Source organism: Hemiscyllium ocellatum, chromosome 47 (genome assembly GCF_020745735.1).
Source record: "Hemiscyllium ocellatum isolate sHemOce1 chromosome 47, sHemOce1.pat.X.cur, whole genome shotgun sequence".
In the NCBI taxonomy this organism is placed as follows: Eukaryota; Metazoa; Chordata; class Chondrichthyes; order Orectolobiformes; family Hemiscylliidae; genus Hemiscyllium; species Hemiscyllium ocellatum.
Genome location: NC_083447.1, coordinates 13,840,588 through 13,859,516, shown reverse-complemented (window position 1 = coordinate 13,859,516; position 18,929 = coordinate 13,840,588). Strand labels below are relative to the sequence as shown.

General features: G+C 45.3%; 1 protein-coding gene across 1 annotated transcript in view; it reads left to right on the top strand.

Moving 5' to 3' along the window:
• The window catches only part of LOC132836798 (cytochrome P450 2C42-like), a 42,285-nt gene that overhangs the window by 11,745 nt on the left and 11,611 nt on the right, over window positions 1-18,929 (top strand). Inside the window, exons 2-4 of the mRNA XM_060856268.1 lie at window positions 5,750-5,912; window positions 7,168-7,317; window positions 11,736-11,896. Coding sequence (XP_060712251.1) covers window positions 5,750-5,912; window positions 7,168-7,317; window positions 11,736-11,896 — 474 coding nt within the window. The remainder of the gene's footprint in view (window positions 1-5,749; window positions 5,913-7,167; window positions 7,318-11,735; window positions 11,897-18,929) is intronic.

Genomic DNA, 18,929 nt, shown 5'->3' with positions numbered 1-18,929 from the left:
AAAAGATTTACGAGAATATTGCCAGGGTTGGAGGTTTTGAGCTATAGGGAGAGGCTGAATAGTCTGGGGCAGTTTACCCTGGAGCATCGGAGGTTGAGGAGTGACCTTCTAGAGGTTTATAAAGCCATGAGGGTGAATAGCCAAGGTCTTTTCCCTATGGTGGGGGAGTCCAAGACCAGAAAGTTTAGGTTTGAGGTGAGAAGGGAAGACTTAAAAGGGACCTGAGGGGCAACTTTTTCATGTAGAGGGTAGTGCGCATGTGGAGTGAGCTACAGAGGAAGTGGTGGAGGCTGGTACAATTACAACATTTAAAAGGTATCCGGATGGGTATATGAATAGGAAGGATTTAAAGGAATATGGGCAAATGCTGACTAGATTAATTTTGGGTATCTGGTTAGTTGGACCGAAGCATCTGTTTCCAAATTGTACATCTCTGTGACCCTATGACTAGTAAACTAGAGCACCTGATGGTTGACCCGAGTTTGGGACTAGTATTTTCAGAACTTTTAGTCCTTCCCGAATTGGCTGAATCATTTTCAGGTCAGGAATGCAAATCTCTAATTGTCAGGTTTACCTGAAACACATCCAAATCCATGAATCAGACTTCTGTCTCTGGGTACCTTAGTCAATGAAGGAGGCATTCAGTGCTATTTCTTCCATGATTGCAGCAGATATGACATGGCCATCAATGGTGGACCAAAGGCCGGCAAAAGGAGAGGTGGCGTCATTGGTACTTCGAAGGAGATTGATCAATCCTGATTGTGGAGTTTGTTGGAGTTTGTCTGCAACTGCTTTTAAGTAGTTCAATGGGAAAAGCAGCTATATAACCATTTTGTTACATACATTAATGGTTCTGAAAGGGTTACTATTTATGTTACATTGGCTCCACCAATTCTACTGATTTGACACACTGTGAGTTAAGGTGAGGAATTCTACTCTAGTTTTCAGAAGGAGTAGATTCTTCACGGGATGTGGGCTGCACTGACTGGGCCAGCATTTCTGCCTGCCTCTATTGCCTTGAGAAGGAAGTGGTAAGCTGTCCTTTTGAACTGTTGCAGTCCGTATGGTTCAGAGGCCCCTACAGTGCCTAAAGAGGGAGTTCTAGGATTTTCACCCAGTGTTAGTGGAGGAATGATGAAATAGTTCCACGTTAGGTTAGTGTGTGGTTTGGAGTGGGACATGCAGGTGGTGGTGGTAAACAGCATTCCTTCTAAATTTCTCATTGGCCGTGTGGGCCTCCAAATGGGCCAGCAACGTTCAGAATTGGAAGTCAATGCTGTGTTTGGCAGGATGTTGTTGATCGCTGTATGCGGAACATTGGAGGGCTGCACATGCGCAACCGCGCAATGTGGAGGGAACATGGGTGGTGTATCAATATCAGCTTCCTAAGGTCTTTATAATTACAATGGACCAAGTATAGCTGCTTTAAACCTTTTATCTCAGAATACTCTTAGTGTATACTCGACAACTTTCCTACCCAAAAATATACTTTATTCCTAAAATTTGCAAACACATTTCAACTTGAATTTCGCGTACTGTGTAATTACATTTAACTTGTCCCAAATATGGGATGATCTCCTAAATAGAATTGTAGAAGATTCAGAAGTTTAAAAATCCATTCCATGTCAGGTAAACAGCCCTCGGGTGGAGACAATGCAAATGTGAAACTATGGAAGTCCAAAAAATGTAACATTTTCCTCTGTGCACCATGCTGCATTACAATTGACCTCAATACATTTTTGTTAGTTTTGCAATGTACAATCTTTGTAAGACACAGAGTCCAAGGGGGTTCTATCATTTCCAATTCTTCAGTGTAGTGTGGCTGAGAAACCTTTGATATTTCCCCCTTATGCCTCTGAGTGGCTGGCCCAAGCTTAGTGTGTTCCTCAACATGTAATCTTGGACTTTGGAATGGTGCCAGTCTGGAAGACTTGGTCGAGGACAACTCTTTGCATAGGAAGACCAACACATTTTGAGCAGATCAAAGAATGTTTTTCACCGAGTCAACAGCCCTCCAGCCACAGTTGATGGTTGATATAGTGTATATCCCTGAGAGTAAATTTCAACTTGTCTCCTCAGTAGGTCCAAGACAAGGGAGGACTGGGGACAATGAACTACCTCAAACAACCCTTACATGGTACCACATCCCATTGGAGGTCCCAAATACCTCAAGGTATAGGATGGGCCATTTGAGAAAATCCCACAACTCCATTTTGTGTGTGCAATGCTAATCTTCAGAATTATGTTGTAGACACAAAACAAATGCATGATGATAAAATGTATTAGACATTGCTATATGGCAGTTGGTGATTGGCCATTACACATTGCAAACTTGAAGCATATTGACCACTTGCAAAGTCATGCAAGTGTCACCGGCATTCGGACAGGATGAGATAACTTGCAAGGCTGTGAGAATGTCACAGATTTTCTTATCTATTTTTATCTATTCTTATCTATTAGTATTCTTATCTATACAGATCCACACACAAGCATTCTCAAAGTTCTGCTAATTTTCAAAGTTAAAAATTACACAACACCAGGTTTAATTGGAAGCACTAGCCTTTGGAACGCTGCTCCTTCATCAGGTGGTTGTGCCTGATCAGGTGATGAAATGTTGTGAAGAAATGTTGAATTGCTGAAAATGTGTTGCTGGTCAGGAATAGAGAATTCGACGTTTCGAGCATAAGCCCTTCATCAGGATTCCTGATGAAGGGCTTATGCTCGAAACGTCGAATTCTCTATTCCTGAGATGCTGCCTGGCCTGCTGTGCTTTGACCAGCAACACATTTTCAGCTGTGATCTCCAGCATCTGCAGACCTCATTTTTTACTCGAAGAAATGTTGAATTGCCTAACTCGAATTTGAGAATCCAGCTTTTTTTTTTGGATTGCTGCCTACAGACGAAATCGTTTCACACACTATTCTTTCATCTTAAAATCCTTTAATCATCTTAAGTGCCTCAATTGGTTTGCCCCTTGATCTTCTATTCTCAAGTAAACTCAAGAGCATGGTCTGCAGATGTTGGGGCTGTTTGCAGTTCGCTCCAGCTTATCCTCCTTTTGATGCGCACTCTGACAACAGCTAGCTGCCCGCTTTGGGGCTGCTGGAGATCTCTGTACTCAACTTGAGACCCACTAGAAGTATTTGGATATCAAGTGAAGACAGGAGGAGAGAGATCTCAAACAGTTTCACCTTAACATCCTGAGGCCCAGATATTGCAACTCTGCTGAGATCAATAAGGTTTTCAGGACGTAGGATATGAGAGTTAAAGTAGGTCGTTCAGCCCCTCAAGAACCTGCCCTACCATTCAGTAACATCATGGCCAATCTACTACCTGACTCCAGTTTCCTGTCCAATCCCCATATCGTTTTACTTGCTTGGACTCCAAATTTGAGTTGTGAATATATTCCACCGGGCTTATTGTTCAAAGGGATTTTGATGTATATCAAACTTCAGATGGTCAGGTCACCATGTTGACCTGACATGACACGAAATACCTGCATAGGATGGAGTAAGCCTTGTAGAGGTCTTCCAGATGTGTACAGGGTTTGAAGGGCAGGGCTGAAGGTGAGCAAATAGTGGGCGGCATGGTGGCACAGTGGTTAGCACTGCTGCCTCACAGCACCTGAGACCCGGGTTCAATTCTCGACTCAGGTGACTGACTGTGTGGAGTTTGCACATTCTCCCCGTGTCTGCGTGGGTTTCCTCCGGGTGCTCCGGTTTCCTCCCACAGTCCAAAGATGTGCGGGTCAGGTGAATTGGCCATGCTAAATTGCCCGTAGTGTTATGTAGGGGCATGGGTGGGTTTCGCTTCGGCGGGTCGGTATGGACTTGTTGGGCCGAAGGGCCTGTTTCCACACTGTAAGTCTAATCTAAAAAAATCTAATCAAATTTCCACTATGTACCATGAGGTTCAAACACACAAAACTATGCAAAGGTTATAAACCAGGGATCCTTCAATCCAATGGCTTCAATCATTAATTGGGGGACAAGGAAAACTGAGAAAGAAACTATTCACAATTGATATCCATAGCCAACACTTGAGATCTACCCAGAGACCGGAGCCCTTCTATAGTACAACTGATGAAAATTACGAGCCCCAGAATTTCTGGGAATTTCTGTCTCTCTCCCCTTCCCTCCCCCTCTCTGCCCCACTGCCACTCCCCTCCACTTCAATCACATCAACACACAAATCTGGCTTCTAGTCCCCAGGGATCCTGACAGGGTCTGCCCAGTGTATTTCAAGGAGCACTGCTTGCTGGCACATACCCAATGCCCCCTTGAGCAGGACTCAACATCCTGCCTAAATTGATAGTCAGGACATCTAAGACCCACTTACCTCCTTCTGCTACACAGTATACTGTGGCAGCAACTCTGTCAAAGAAATGCTTTAGAAATAGCAACTAATAAGCGTCCAGTAAACTAAAATATTTTTACATATTTTCCTTTGCTTCAATGGGGAGGGAATGGCCAAGTATATTACCAATCACTGGACTGTTAATCCAGAGACCAGGTAATGTACCTGTGTTTATGTTTTTGCTGTTGTTTACCTATTATTTACTTAATTATGTGACTTAACTCTGTGATCTGCCTGTATTGCTTGCAAGCTTTCCACTATACCTCGGTACACATGACAATAAATTCAATTCGATCCTGAGGACCTGGGTTTGACTCCAGCCATGGTAAATGGTGGAATTAGGAATTCTATAAGAATCTGGAATTAAGAGTGTAACCGATGGCAATGAATCCATTGTTGATTGTTGAGAAAACCCATCTGGTTCACTAGTGTGCTTTAGGATAGAAAACTGCCATTCTTATCTAGTCTGGCTCACGTGTGATTCCAGACCCACAGTGATGTGGTTGATTCTTAACTGCCCTCTGGGTAATTAGAGGTGGGTAATTAAATATGGGCATTAAATGCTGGCCTCGCGAGCAACACACTCGGCCTGTGAATGAATTTTAACAAAAAGGTGGTCTCTTTACCAGATACCTTGATGGGGCAAGGCTATAGCTTTTAATGCTTAGGATTGTTTTCCTCACTTATTACATAACCACAGATTTTCTCAAACCGAGTCTGAAACCACTTGCTCAGTCAATTGCACTGCCACAGGATCCTGATGAAAATATCTCACCCAATGAAGCAGAGCATCAGTTCACCATGGCAAAGGTCAATTTGCTGCAAGTGACGAGCATTCATTCCAGAGATGTGGATGTTGCTGATCAGGCTGGCGTTTATTGTTCAGCTTCAATGCTCTTGAGAAGAGCCATCTTCTTGAGCTGCTGCAGCCCATGTGCCACAGAGAGAACTACAGTGTTGTTAGGAAGGGGTTCTGGGGTTTTGGTTCTCAGTGACAGTGAAGGAACGGCAATATCGTTCCAAGTTCAGGATGGGGTGTGGCTTGGAGGGGGAGCATGCAGGTGTTGGTGATCCCATGCACTTGCTGCCCTTGTTCATCCAATGGGTTCGGTTTGTCAAAGCAGCCTCGGTGAGTGGTTGCAGTGCAGGCTGGTTTATTCTTGGTGCTGTCAAACTTCTGCAGGAAGGACTTCCAGGGGACAGGAAGTGGGCTTGAGATTTACCAATATTGTGCTCAGTCAGACGAGGGTGGGGGAGGGTCGTAGCACACCTGTTGCCCTCAAGCAAGTACATATGTTCACGAAGGACTTTTCTTTATTTGCAAACAGCCACAGTTATTTGGATTGCACATCTCATCTCACGGAAATTAATTCCCATTTCCTGGTTGTTACAGTTGGCCAAGAAATATGGTTCTGTGTTCACTGTCTGGCTTGGACCACGTCCTGCAGTGGTGTTGTGTGGCTATGAAACCGTGAAGGAAGCTTTAGTCAATCGAGCAGATGATTTTGGAGCCAGAGGAACAGTCCCATCAATCAGGAAGGTCACAAATGGATATGGTAAGAACAAAGGGACAAGTTAAGCCCCAAGTCTTTCCTCATACCTGTAGATTTCTGTAAGTGCTACATCTTGTGTTCCGCCTCCGTTTCCATGAGGATTGTGCCTTTAATTCGTCTTCCATCGACCAGATACCTTGTAATTCAGTAGTGCCACCCTTTCTGATGTATTTCCAGTTCCACTTAATATGCTGTGGGAGTGAAATTAATCTTTGCCTGAAACAGGTTCATGGCAACATTAAGCAAACAGAAATTTGGGCATGGCTTAGAACATTCCAATCACACTGCAGTAACCCAACATCATTACAAACAAAAATTCCGACTTCCTCTCTTTATTATTTTCAGTTTCTTGTTTGATCATGTCTCTTTTCCTTTTCCATTCAAATTGCCCCTCCCACACCCCCCTCTTTTTTTTTTGTCATTTCCCAATAACCTTATAGTTCAGCCTTCCCATGTTGCCTTGATGAGTAGTCAGTGACCTGGAGACTGCAGGTTGAAAAATTGATGCATGTGTGGGCACAGGCATTATCCATTATGAAAGTGGCTGAGTAGTGAAAATAAAATCTATAGCCAGGAGCATATTGTTGCATCATTAGTTTCCCAATGATAAAAGTATTCGCACTGAGCAGTAGCAGTAGAATGTGCGGATTCAGACTTTTACCACCACACCCTTATCCCTTCCCCACCCTTTAGAGCAATATTTAGTGGAAATTGCTTGCATATAGGAAAAGAATAGAGTGTTATACTGATTGGGTGAGCTTACATTAAATGAAAGGGAACCTGAGGTGAACCACCATAAGAACACTAATGCACGTGAGTTGGGTGTATGGTGTGGTTCTGTGCTGCAAATTTGATATAACCCAATCTCTACCAAACACACATACTGACACACACAACTCCCACCAATCTCCATAATGGCCACCAGCACAGTGAGTTTGAACCCAGCGGTCGCAAATGAAAGGTCAGAGGCTAACCCAGGCCTCCTTAACCTTTAACATACTCTGATGTGAGGCTTGAGAGTGAACAAGCCAGTGTGGAAGTGCACACTGTAGGGAAAGGTAATACATGTTGATTCTTGCACTTGGACCCTGTCACATCAGTGAGGGACCTCTTAAAGTCTAGAAAACCAAATCAAAAGCTTGGCCTGCTGAAGGGGCAGGAGAGAATGGAATGCATCCCCTCAATGTTTCACAGACCCCTTTCCCCTCCTTTTACCTATCTAAATCAAACCACACTCTCTGACTCTCTGCACTTCCAGGTATCGCCAGCAGCAATGGGCACCGCTCACTGCAGCTACGGAACTTTGCTGTCAAGACGCTGAGAAATTTCGGGAGAGGGTCCAAGACACTAGAGAGTTTCATCCAGCAAGAGGCAGAGTGCCTGGTGGAGGTCTTCCGAAGAACTGAAGGTTAGTGGCTCCCTTCCAGACTGGAACACTGAACACCAAATACAGATGGCATTCAGACCACAACCTTTGCATCAAGGTCAGCAGTGTAGCTGAGGTAAAGTCAAAGGGAACAGTCAGACTAGTGGTAATGTCACTCCCAACACTAGACTGCCGTTTCACTACATCCCTGGCTACTCTATTCCAGACTCCTCACTGCCTCTTTCCTGCCCACCATCCTGTTCCCTGCTTACAATTCTCCATGAGTGAGGGAACAGGACAGCGAGTGAGAGCGGAGGCATTGAGGGATAGGGGGTGGGCCATGGAAGCACTGAGAATGGCGAAGACACATAGTTATGAACATGCACCAATGGCAGAATGGGCGCTGACTTCCAGAAGCTAGTGATGTCAGAGGTAGTTTCTTTACTCAGAGAGTAGTAAGGATATGGAATGCTTTGCCTGTGATGGTAGTAGATTTGCCAACTTTAAGTACATTTAAGTCGTCATTGGACAAGCATATGGACGTACATGGAATAGGTTAGATGGGCGGTGCAACATCGAGGGCCAAAGGGCCTGTACTGCACTGTAATGTTCTAATGGATTATAACCTGATGTTGTGTGATTTTTAACTTTGTACACTCCAGTCCAACATCTGCATCTCCAAGTTTTGATGAAATCGCTGACTCCAACTTCTTATTCCAGTGCAGGAATAGCACATAGTGTTTTGTCCTCATACACGACAATGTTTATTTCCTTTCCTTTTCATTTATGGGATATGGGCATTTATTGCCTATCCCTAATTACCCACAGGGCAGTTAAGCATCAACAATATTGCTGTGGATCAGGAATCCCATACAGGCTACACCAAGTAAAGATGGCAGATTTGCTTTGCTAAAGAACACCCAGTGAACCAGATTTTTTTTTACGACAATGGAAAGTGGTTAGTTGTTGCTATTAGGTTAGCTCTTTATCCCAGATTTTTATTGAATTTAAAATTTGAGCCCACAACTTCAGAGTTTTAGCTTTGAGTTATGGATTACTAGCCCAAAGATTCTACCAATGCCTTCACCTTGAGAAAATGCAACATCACACATTCAATTTCAAATAGGCATCTGCGTACACAAAGTTTGCATACAGATAAAAACAGTGCACTTCAACACATTACAGCTATCTTACTCTCAGACTTACAAGTTTTGGTCTTCTAAATGGCAGGTCCATAGATTTGTTAATAGCATTGGGGCTTTAACAGTGAAGGAAGGGTCTCATAAAGCAAAGGGTGCACAGAAAGTTACGAGATTTCTTAGAGTTAAATATCTAGCAAGTTGATTCTCAGGTTAACTTTGAATTAGATTGAGTTTGATTTATTGTTGTCACATGTACCGAGATACATTGAAAAGTATCGGTTTGCGTGCTATACAGGCAGATCGCCCATACAAAGCACATCGGGGTAGCGGAACAGAGTACAGAAAACAGTGTTACACCCGCAGAGAAGGTACAGAGCAAGAGATCAGCATTAACATTTGAGAGGTGCATTCAAAAGTCTGATAAGAGCAGGGAAGAAGCTGTCCTTGAATCTATTTGTATCTGTTTTCACGCTTTTGTATCTTCTGCCCAACGGAAAAGGGTGGAAGAGAGTATAACTGGGGTGGGAGGGATCTCTAATTATGCTGGTTGCTTTCCCAAAGCAGCGGGAAGTGTAGATGAAGGGTTGACTTGCATGATGGACGGGGCTGTGTTCACAACTCTCTGCAGTTTTCAAAGTTTGTGAGAAGATTTGTAGCTCAGGTGCTCGTTGTTGTGGTTCTGTTCGCCGAGCTGGGAGTTTTTGTTGCAAACGTTTCGTCCCCTTTCTAGGTGACATCTTCAGTGCTAGGGAGCCTCTTGGGAAGCGGCAGAGACAAGCCACTATAAATGCCAGAGGAATCAGCACAGGAGCGCTTCACAGGAGGCTCCCAAGCACTGAAGATGTCACCTAGAAAGGAGACGAAACGTTTGCAACAAAAACTCCCAGCTCGGCGAACAGAACCACAACATCTCTGCAGTTTCTTGTGGTCCTGGGCAGAGCAGTTGCCAAACCAAGCTGTGATGCATCTGGATAGGATGCTTTCTATGGTGCATCTATAAAAAAATCGGTAAGAGTCCTTGTGGACATGCCAAATTTCCTTAGCCTCCTGAGGAAGTACAGACAATGTTGTGCATTCTTGATCCAACATGGGTGGACCAGAACAGATCATCAACTCCTAGGAACTAGGCACTCTCAACCATCTCCACCTCAGCCCCATTGATGCAGAGAGTGTCCTCCACTCCACTTCCTGAAGTTGATGACCAGCTCCTTTGTTTTGCTGACATTGAGGGAGAGATAGTTGCCTTTACCCCATGCCACTAAGCGCTCAGTCTCTTTCCTGGTTTCTGTCTCGTCGCTGTTTGAGATCCAACCTACAACAGTGGTGTCACCAGCAAACTTGTAAATGGAGTTGGGATGGAATTTGGCCACACAGTCGTGAGTGTATAAAGGGTACGGTAAGGAGCTGAGTATGTAGCCTTGTGGAGCACTGGTGTTGAGGATTATGATGGAAGTGGTTTTATCACTTATCCTTACTGATTGCAGTTATGGATCAGGACATCAAGAATCCAGCTATAGAGATGGGAGCTGAGACCTAGGTCTTGGAGTTTAGAGATGAGTTTGTTTGGAATTATGGTGTTGAAAGGGGAACTGTAGTCATTAAGTAGGAGCCTAATGTAGGTATCCTTGTTATCCAGATGTTTCAGGCTGAGTGTAGGGCCAGGAGATGGCACCTGCCATGGACCTGTTGTGACAGTAGGTGAACGGCAAAGGATCAAGGCAATCTTGGAGGGTGGAGCCATTACTAAACTCTCGAAGCACTTCATAACAGTGGATGCCAGAGCAGAGCCACCAGGTGGTAGTCATTGAGTAATGTGCATGGATTTTCTTTGGCACCAGGATGATGGTGGTCTTCTTGAGGCAGGTGGGGGCTTCAGATCATAGTAAGGAGAGGCTAAAGATGTCTGTGAATACACCCACAGCTGGTCTGCACAAGATCTGCATGCAAGGCTGGAGACTCCATCCGAGGCCAATTGCTTTTCATGGGTTTACTCTCAAGATGACTGGTCCAGAGGCTGCGGCAGTGACCATGGATACAGGCTGATGTGATAGATGACAATGTTTCATTAACCTTCTGTTCAAAGCGAGCAGAAAATACATTGAGTACATCAGGTCGAGAGGTATTGTTGCTCACAATTCTGTTCAACTTCGCTTTGACTTGAACAGGTTGAGTACTCTGGTTATTGGAAGCTTTGCAGCTAGATTCCAGGTTTGATTTGCAGTCTAGCCGAACAGACAGTTCGAATAGCTTTGCGCACACAACCTCATTGATGTTATAAGCAGATGAAGAACACATGGGTGTTGCAGCACACGTACGCATTGATTCCACATCCTGTGTTGCTGGTTAACACTTCTGAGGCCTTGTTTAATTTGGATAGTGGAGGCTATTATAATAGAATTGGAAGTTGATAATGACAATTTGTGCCACAAACTGAGTCTTGCTCTTCCCTATTGTCCAGTATGAAATAGTCCAGAAACTTTAATATTTAGTGTTGACCCATCCTTAAATAAAGACGTGTGAATTCCACTAATAGCCATGAGGTATCTAACCTAAATTTATATTTAATTCATGGGAGTCTCAACATTGTCTGTAACCCAAACTATAAAGGCCACACATTGTGAGGGAGGCTGTTTATCTCAACACGTCTGTGTCAACTCTTTGAAAGAAATTGATGGATTGGCTTAAGTTTGTGGGTGGGAAATGTGGTGTGGCCCATAATGGGTAACTGTTACTTATTTTGTGCTATTGGGCCAATCAGATGTTGACTCCTTTTCAATTAGATTAGATTCCATACAGTGTGGAAACAGGCCCTTCGGCCCAAAAAGCCCACACTGACCCTCTGAAAAGCAACCCACCCAGGATCATTCCCTTACATTTACCCCTGACTAATGCACCTAACACTACAGGTAATTTAACATGGCCAATCCACCTGACCTGCACATCTTTGTGATTGTGGGAGGAAACCAAAGCACCCGGAGGAAACCCATGGGGAGAATGTGCAAACTCCACATAGACAGTTGCCTGAGGCGGGAATTGAACCCTGGTCCCTGGCGCTGTGAGGCTGCAATGCTAACCACTGAGCCACCGTGCCGTGCCGCCACTTGCTTTATACTATCTGCCAATCCAATAAGAAGTGTTTAACACAATGTTTCCCCGTCCTGTCCCCACACCAAGACAGCTTCAGAAGATTAAGCCTTACCCTCACTCTTTCCCACTTCAGAACATCACCACCCCCCCAGCCCCCTCCATCTCCCACCCCCGTCCTGCTGATGTTTTGCTTTGCTGTGCTGCTCTAATCAATTCACATTGTCTCACCAGGGTTGGCCTTTGACCCCACATTCCAGCTGACCTGCGCCACCGCAAACATAATGTGTGCCGTTGTCTTTGGGAACCGGTTCGAATACACAGATAAGAATCTGCTCACTCTGTTGGACATGATCACAGAAAACATGAGAGTCATTAGCAGCCCCTGGGGGCAGGTAAGTCAACCACTGCCACTGTTTACTTTCTCCATTTCTCTCACTGCCTGCCTTCACTTGTTTATTGCTCAGTAGTACAGACCATTCTCCTACTGACCAATACTCCTTGACCTTTGAACTCTGAGGTTGACAGCTCATTCCAGGAGTGTCCCCACACCCCGGAACTCACCAATATCTCCAGTTCACCTCAGTAGTGTTGGTTCTTAATTCACTGAATAAACTTCACATCAAAGAGCTGAAAGTTTAATGAGAACTCTGTGCTCAGAATAAAGACATCAAAGCTCCCCATCACCTTTCCACTCCCCTAACACTTTAAAAAAAAATCTTTACCAGAAGGTGGAATGCGATAATTGTAAATTGTTTCATCGAAGAACATTCTGTACATTTCACAAAATATTGTGACGAAATCTCTATAATTTGTTCTGTCTGGGAGTTCTCTATTTGTTCTGAGAAAATGTTGCCTGAATGATCCATGGGAGTGTTCTTCATATAGGCAAAAGTGAGGACTGCAGATGCTGGAGATCAGAGTCTAGATTAGAGTGGGGCTGGAAAAAGCACAGCAGGTCAGGCAGCATCTGAGTGTTCTTCATACGCCTAGCAGACCCATTGAATGATATAGCACAGCCTATAATGCTACCCTGGCATTCTGCAAATGCAGTTGACATGATACCATTTCTCCTCGCCTCTCCTTCCTGCCACTATAGCCCTGCACATTCTTCCTTTTCAGAAAATGATCCAATTCTCAGAGTATTCCCAATCCCAACCACTCAGTGCGGAATAAAGCATTTCCTCCTATCGCTATCACTTTTTTTACAGATGACCTGGCCTCTACTCTATCCATGTTTTTGCTAATTTTGGCACTTCTATCAAACCCCCTCTCAGCCTTGTCTTGTCCTGATTTCCAAGTCTATCAACATCTCTGTAGTTCCTTATCCCTGGAATCACTGTCATGAATCTTCCCTGCACCTTCTGGAATGCCTTTTGTGATGTTCTCATTACAGTTCAGTATCTTGGCTGGGGGCTTCTTTACATTAGATTAGATTACCTACAGTGTGCCCTTCGGCCCAACAAGTCCACACCGACCCGCCAAAGCGCAACCCACCCATACCCCTACATTTACCCCTTACCTAACACTACAAGCAATTTAGCATGGCCAATTCACCTGACCCGCACATCTTTGGATTGTGGGAGGAAACCGGAGCACCCGGAGGAAACCCACGCAGACACGGGGAGAATGTGCAAACTCCACACAGTCAGTCGCCTGAGTTGGGAATTGAACCCGGGTCTCAGGCGCTGTGAGACAGCAGTGCTAACCGCTGTGCCACCGTGCCGCCCACGGCTCTCTAAAATTTAGAGAGTCCAAATTTTATTCTACAGAAGATGTGCAGGTTAGGTGAATTGGCCATGCTAAATTGCCCATAGTGTTAGGTGCATTAGTCAGGGGTAAATGTAGGGAAATGGGTCTGGGTGGGTTGCTCTTCGGAGGGTCGGTGTGGATTTGTTGGGCCGAAGGGATTGTTTCCACACTGTAGGGAATCCAATCTAACATAATCGAATACACGAGGCTGGGGGTAGCAGTTTGAGTCATGTCACCCCCATTTCTCAGGAATCCTTCCACACCTATGGCTCAGCTCCCAGCCTCACCTTGCCCCAACACATCTCACTGTTGAATGACTCATTCCCTGAAACCCTATCATGTCATCTGTGATTTCCTAACAAATGATCGCCGAGTAATAAGGTGTGGCGACCATCATCTCTTAATAAAGATACCCGAGTTTGGGAGTCTGGTCAGTGTGGAGAAAGTGAGGACTGCAGATGCTTGAGATTAGAATCGAGAGTGTGGTGCTGGAAAAGCACAGCAGGTCAGGCAGCATCCGAGGAGCAGGAAAATTAACGTTTCGGGCATAAGCCCTCATCAGGAAATGAAGTCTGGTTAGTGCCAAAGGTTCTATCCTCCATCTTCATAACACTCCTTTCACCTTGCCCCGATGCTAAGGCTGTATTGAATATCACAGATGAAAATTCTTATAAATATTAGAATTTATGTATTCATTTCGGTATTTGATTGAGTCCTGGCATAAGAGTATGGCAGCTGAAAATGTGTTGCTGGAAAAGCGCAGCAGATCAGGCAGCATCCAATTCCGATATGGTTAGGAAGAACTGTTTGTTGAGTGTATGGATTCTTCTGTGGATGAAGAACAGTAGAGCTCCTTTACAGGTCTGTGAGAGTGTTGTCCTGAGCTGGGGTAGGGCTGACTACAGGGAATGTAGGTAGCGGCGCATGGCTGCCAGCGTGGAGCAGAGGATCTGGAGGGAGGTCTGTTGGTGGAGGCTTCAGATTTGTTGTAGGTACTGGTTGTCCTGGTTGGGTCCAAATTTTGTTGGTCTGAACCCAGAGTTCGTGTGGGGTCAGTCGGTTCCGTAGGCAGGTGCTGAGGAAGGAGATATGGCTGTGGTAGCGAGTCTGTTTGAGAACGTGGCTGAAGAGCTTCTGGGCAGAGGAGATGACCTGGGGTGTGCAGTGAGAGAGGGACTCACTGAAATCCTTGTAGAGGGAGGAAGGGTTAAAACCTTCGAGGAGAAAGTGAGGACTGCAGATCTTCTGTGGATGAAGAACAGTAGAGGTCCTTTGCAGGTCTGTGAGAGTGTTGTCCTGAGCTGGGGTAGGGCTGATTGCAGGGAATGTCGGTAGCTGAAAACACATTTTCAGCTCTGATCTGCAGTCCTCACTTTCTCCTATAAGAGGATGGCAAGAGAGTAGGGTGGACTACATTCTGTGGAAGTTTGAGAGGTATTCTCAATGAAACATATAAAATTGTTAGAGAATTTTATCGTGGAAATACAAAGAAGCTGGTTTTTCCCTGGTTAGAGGGCCAACAGTCTGAGTCATTGCTGCAGGATAAGGGTTCAGCCATCTTGGAATGAGATGTGAATTTTCTTTTCACTCAGAGAGAGCTCACAATTCTCCACTACAGAGGGCTGTCAAACCTTGGCAATGAATATATTTACAGATGAAATAGATAGATTTTTAGCTACGATAGGAATTGAGAGAGATAGGTATTCAGGTGCTGTAGTGATTGGAACCAGGTAGACCACATTGACTACATGATTGGGGTTGTTAACCTGGGCCAATCAAGGAAGCCCTGGCTGACCAATACTAGCAGGAGATTTCCTTTCTTCCTGGTGGTGGAAATTGAATAAAGATTTGTACACCTGTTGTCTTTTTTTAAAAAAAGAGTTAATGGGAGATTTAGCCTCTCCTCAGTCTGTCTCTGAGCTAGCTGGCTCCAGCCAGTGTACTGTGCACAAGTAAATAAAGGGTAACTTGGTGATGGGATACCAGCCTCTGGGTGGTTATTACAGTGGTCATGAGCGTTAGGTAGCACATGTCTTTATTTGGGAAGCTGGACTTGTTTGACCCTGATGTCAAAGACTAAGCCCAGTGTGTGGAAAGAATGTGATTTTTTTTTCCCCAGGCAATTGACATTGGAGCACATGAAGCAATGATTAATCCTTCTGACTGCATGTGGACCCACAGCATTTTCAGTTACAAGGGGCTTAACCTTCCCAGAGGCACCAGGCACCTTCCAAGAGTTTCTGGAGTTGGCTAAACAATACTATGACCCTCAAACCACCTCTATTTCTGAGATGCTATCAGTTTTATTCAGCTGTTAGAGAACCGGGGCGGGGGGAGGGGATTCAATTCAGGATTTTTGATGACTGGCAGAGGTTTGTGATTTTGGGTTAACCCTGAATGAGATACTGAGAGACCTTTTGGTATGTGGGATTAATGATGTAACCATGCAGAAGCCCAGCGGGACTTCAAACAGGCACTACAATTGGCTCTGTTATTAGAAAATGTGACAAGTGAAGCATGGGAACTACAGGGCATCCCAATGGAAGTGGACTCCACCACCTGTCTGACTGAGTTTGAGGAACACCACTTGAGTGAAGGCAATTGCAGAGCCTCATGCAGGACATATCCTGAACAGACCCAAGGCCAATCCACAGCAGAACCCCACATCAACGTCGAGCCTTGGCCAAGTAGCTAAACGTTCTTGAGGATCAGGACCAATGAGCCATTGTAGTTGCTGCTGTTATGCTGACTCAAACAGCAAAGCAGTCCTACAGGCCTGTCGTGAGTAGGAAAATCTGTAGGCCACTACCTAGGAGAGTGGACACTCTGGAAAGTTCTTGTACATGTGGGTTGGAACAATTAAATTGCTTGGCGATGCCCAAATTGGAACTGATTAAAATTAATGTTTAATTAATTGGTTACCAAGTTCCCATGGAGTTCAATACCAGCGCAGCTGTATCTGTGGTTGCAGAAACTGTCTTTAACAAGATTCGCTCGAGACTTCAACTCTTATTTTTTGCACAGACCTCAGCCAGACTGAGAACATCACTGGGGAACCATCACAGATTATGGATATGATTTCAGTTCTCGTGTCCTGTGAGAAGCAGTTAGTGCTGTTCCCACTGATGGTAGTAAAAGGATTGGGCCCAAGCCAACTGGGGGGGGGGGTGTTGGTGAGAAAGGTTCTGAGTAGAAGATGGCGTATTACTATATGGAGCAAGGGTGATTGTCCCAAGTAAAGGTCACCACCAGTTACTGGCTGAACTCCACCAGGGTCATTCCCTAGGGTTTTCCAAACTGAAGGTGCTAGCAAAATGCTGTGTCTGGTGGCCAAGATTGGATGCCGACATGGCTGTGTTGGTGGGGCACTGGCCAGAGTACCAACAAGGACAAAAGTTGCCACCAGCAGCTTCCCCCGCATTCATGAGAATGGCTGGCACCTGGACTCTATTACATGCCAGTCCTTTCATAGGCTCAATGTTCCTGGTCATTATGGACGCCCGTTGGATGTGCATAAAGTTCATTCAGCAAACTCATGCAGGACATATCCTGAACAGACCCAAGGCCAATCCACAGCAGAACCCCACATCAAAGTCAAGCCTTGGCCAAGTAGCGAAACGTTCTTGAGGATCAGGACCAATGAGCCATTGTAGTTGCTTCTGTTATGCTGACTCCTGGGATGGCAATTGAAAAGCTTTGAACATCGTGATACACTGACTCCCGGAAGTATTGGTCATGGACAATGGGATGTCATTTAGCAGCAGGGAATTTGAATATTCCTAAAGTCAAATAGCCTTCAGCACACAGGAACAGCTCCATACCATCCATCGTCCAATGGTCTAGTGGAAAGAACACTCCAAATGTTGAAGACATACTTAAAAAGGCAGACTGCAGCGTCACCTGATACCAAACTGTTCCGGTTCACGTTTGCTTATAGTGTCAGCCCACACGCAACGACAGGGATGGCTCCAACAGAATTACTGATGGGGAAGAGACTCCAAAACAGGTTAAACCTGATATTTCCAGACCTGGAGGTGGGTGGAAGGTAAAATGGCAGCAGGAACAGCTGTACTGTCCCCATACCTCTTCTCAGTGAGAGAGACAGTTTAATTCAGGAGATGAAGTTTGGTGTCAGAACCATGGGAATGGCCCTGTATGGGTACAAGGCCATGTTGACGCACTGTGACAAAGTTCAGGCAGATGATACAATCCTGAACAAACACGTCAATCACCTGCAAATGGGGAGGAGCAAAACCTATCTGGCCCCTCAGAGCAGCTCGAAGGCCTGTTGGAAATCATAGGTGCTTGCCCTCTATTTAGTGTCAAGGAAACCTCATAGTCTCAGACGGATGCAGCCTCAATACCGTTACCACTGAGGAAGAGGAGGAAACTCTCCTGAGACGCTCCAGACGCAAGAGACAGACAATGGTCCAGCACGCACCACCTGTGTCAGAGTCCGAGTCAGAGGAACTGGACCTGGGGGTGAAAATGTTCCAGGGAAAGCGACAAGAGAAAGACCAGGCCTACATCCCCAGACTCAGGGGTAGGGGGGGAAGAATGGAACCAGGTGGACCTCATTGACTAGGGAGTCCTTAATTGGGGTGGTTAACCTGGGCCAATCAGGAAAGCCCTGGCTGACCAATATTAACAGGTGATGAGCACGCGGTGTCCACCAACACCCTGGAGTTGTTCAGGGAGAGGTGGGCGCCGCAGGGAGTGGAGTGCATCATTTCCCCCTCCAACTCTATTTTGATTTAGTCCCTGCCCTCCCCTTCACTGTTTTGATCACACAGCATTGTCCTTTGATGTGAAGGGCACTGCTCGTCACAGGCCACTCGGGTGTTTTCCTACTTTTCCTGGTGGTGGAAATTAAATAAAGATTTGTGCACTTTATGTCTCTCACTGTGTCTCACACCTGCACACACACACCATGGGTGCTGGGGATAAAAATAATAAGCACTACCAAAAAAAAAAAAAAAAAAAAAAAAAAAAAAAAAAAAAAAAAAAAAAAAATATTAACAGGTGATTTCGAGCCTCCTCGGTTTAGGGAACTGACTGAGTTGGCTGGGCTACAGTCATTGTGTTCCTGCTGTTAAATGGAGGATGTCCCCTGTCCCCTGTCCCCTGTCCCCTGTCCCCTGTCCCCTGTCCCCTGTCCCCTGTCCCCTGTCCCCTGTCCCCTGTCCCCTGTCGATATTTGTTTGGGTTTCTTTATTGTTTGTTTAAAGATAGCTGGCTGGTCATTGTCAATGCACAGTAAATTAGTAAATAAAGAATAGCTTGGTGACAGGATACTTTCAGGTACCAGGATGTTTCAGGTGCAAACATGGAGCTGGGGCAGATCAGCCATGATCTTGAGTGGTGGAGTCAGTTCAATGGGCTGAATGGCCCATTCCTGCACCTGTGTCTTAAGTTTGTGTTTCACCTTAAAGTTGACGGTAACTGATAGAAGGGAAGGAATATGGGCCCAAAATGTTATGAGGAGAAAGTGAGATCTGCAGATGCTGGAGATCAGAGCTGAAAATGTGTTGCTGGAAAAGCGCAGCAGATCAGGCAGCATCCAAGGAACAGGAGATTCAACATTTTGGGCACAAGCCTTCCTGAAGAAGGGCTTGTGCCCGAAACGGCGAATCTCCTGCTCCTTGGATGCTGCCTGACCTGCTGCGCTTTTCCAGC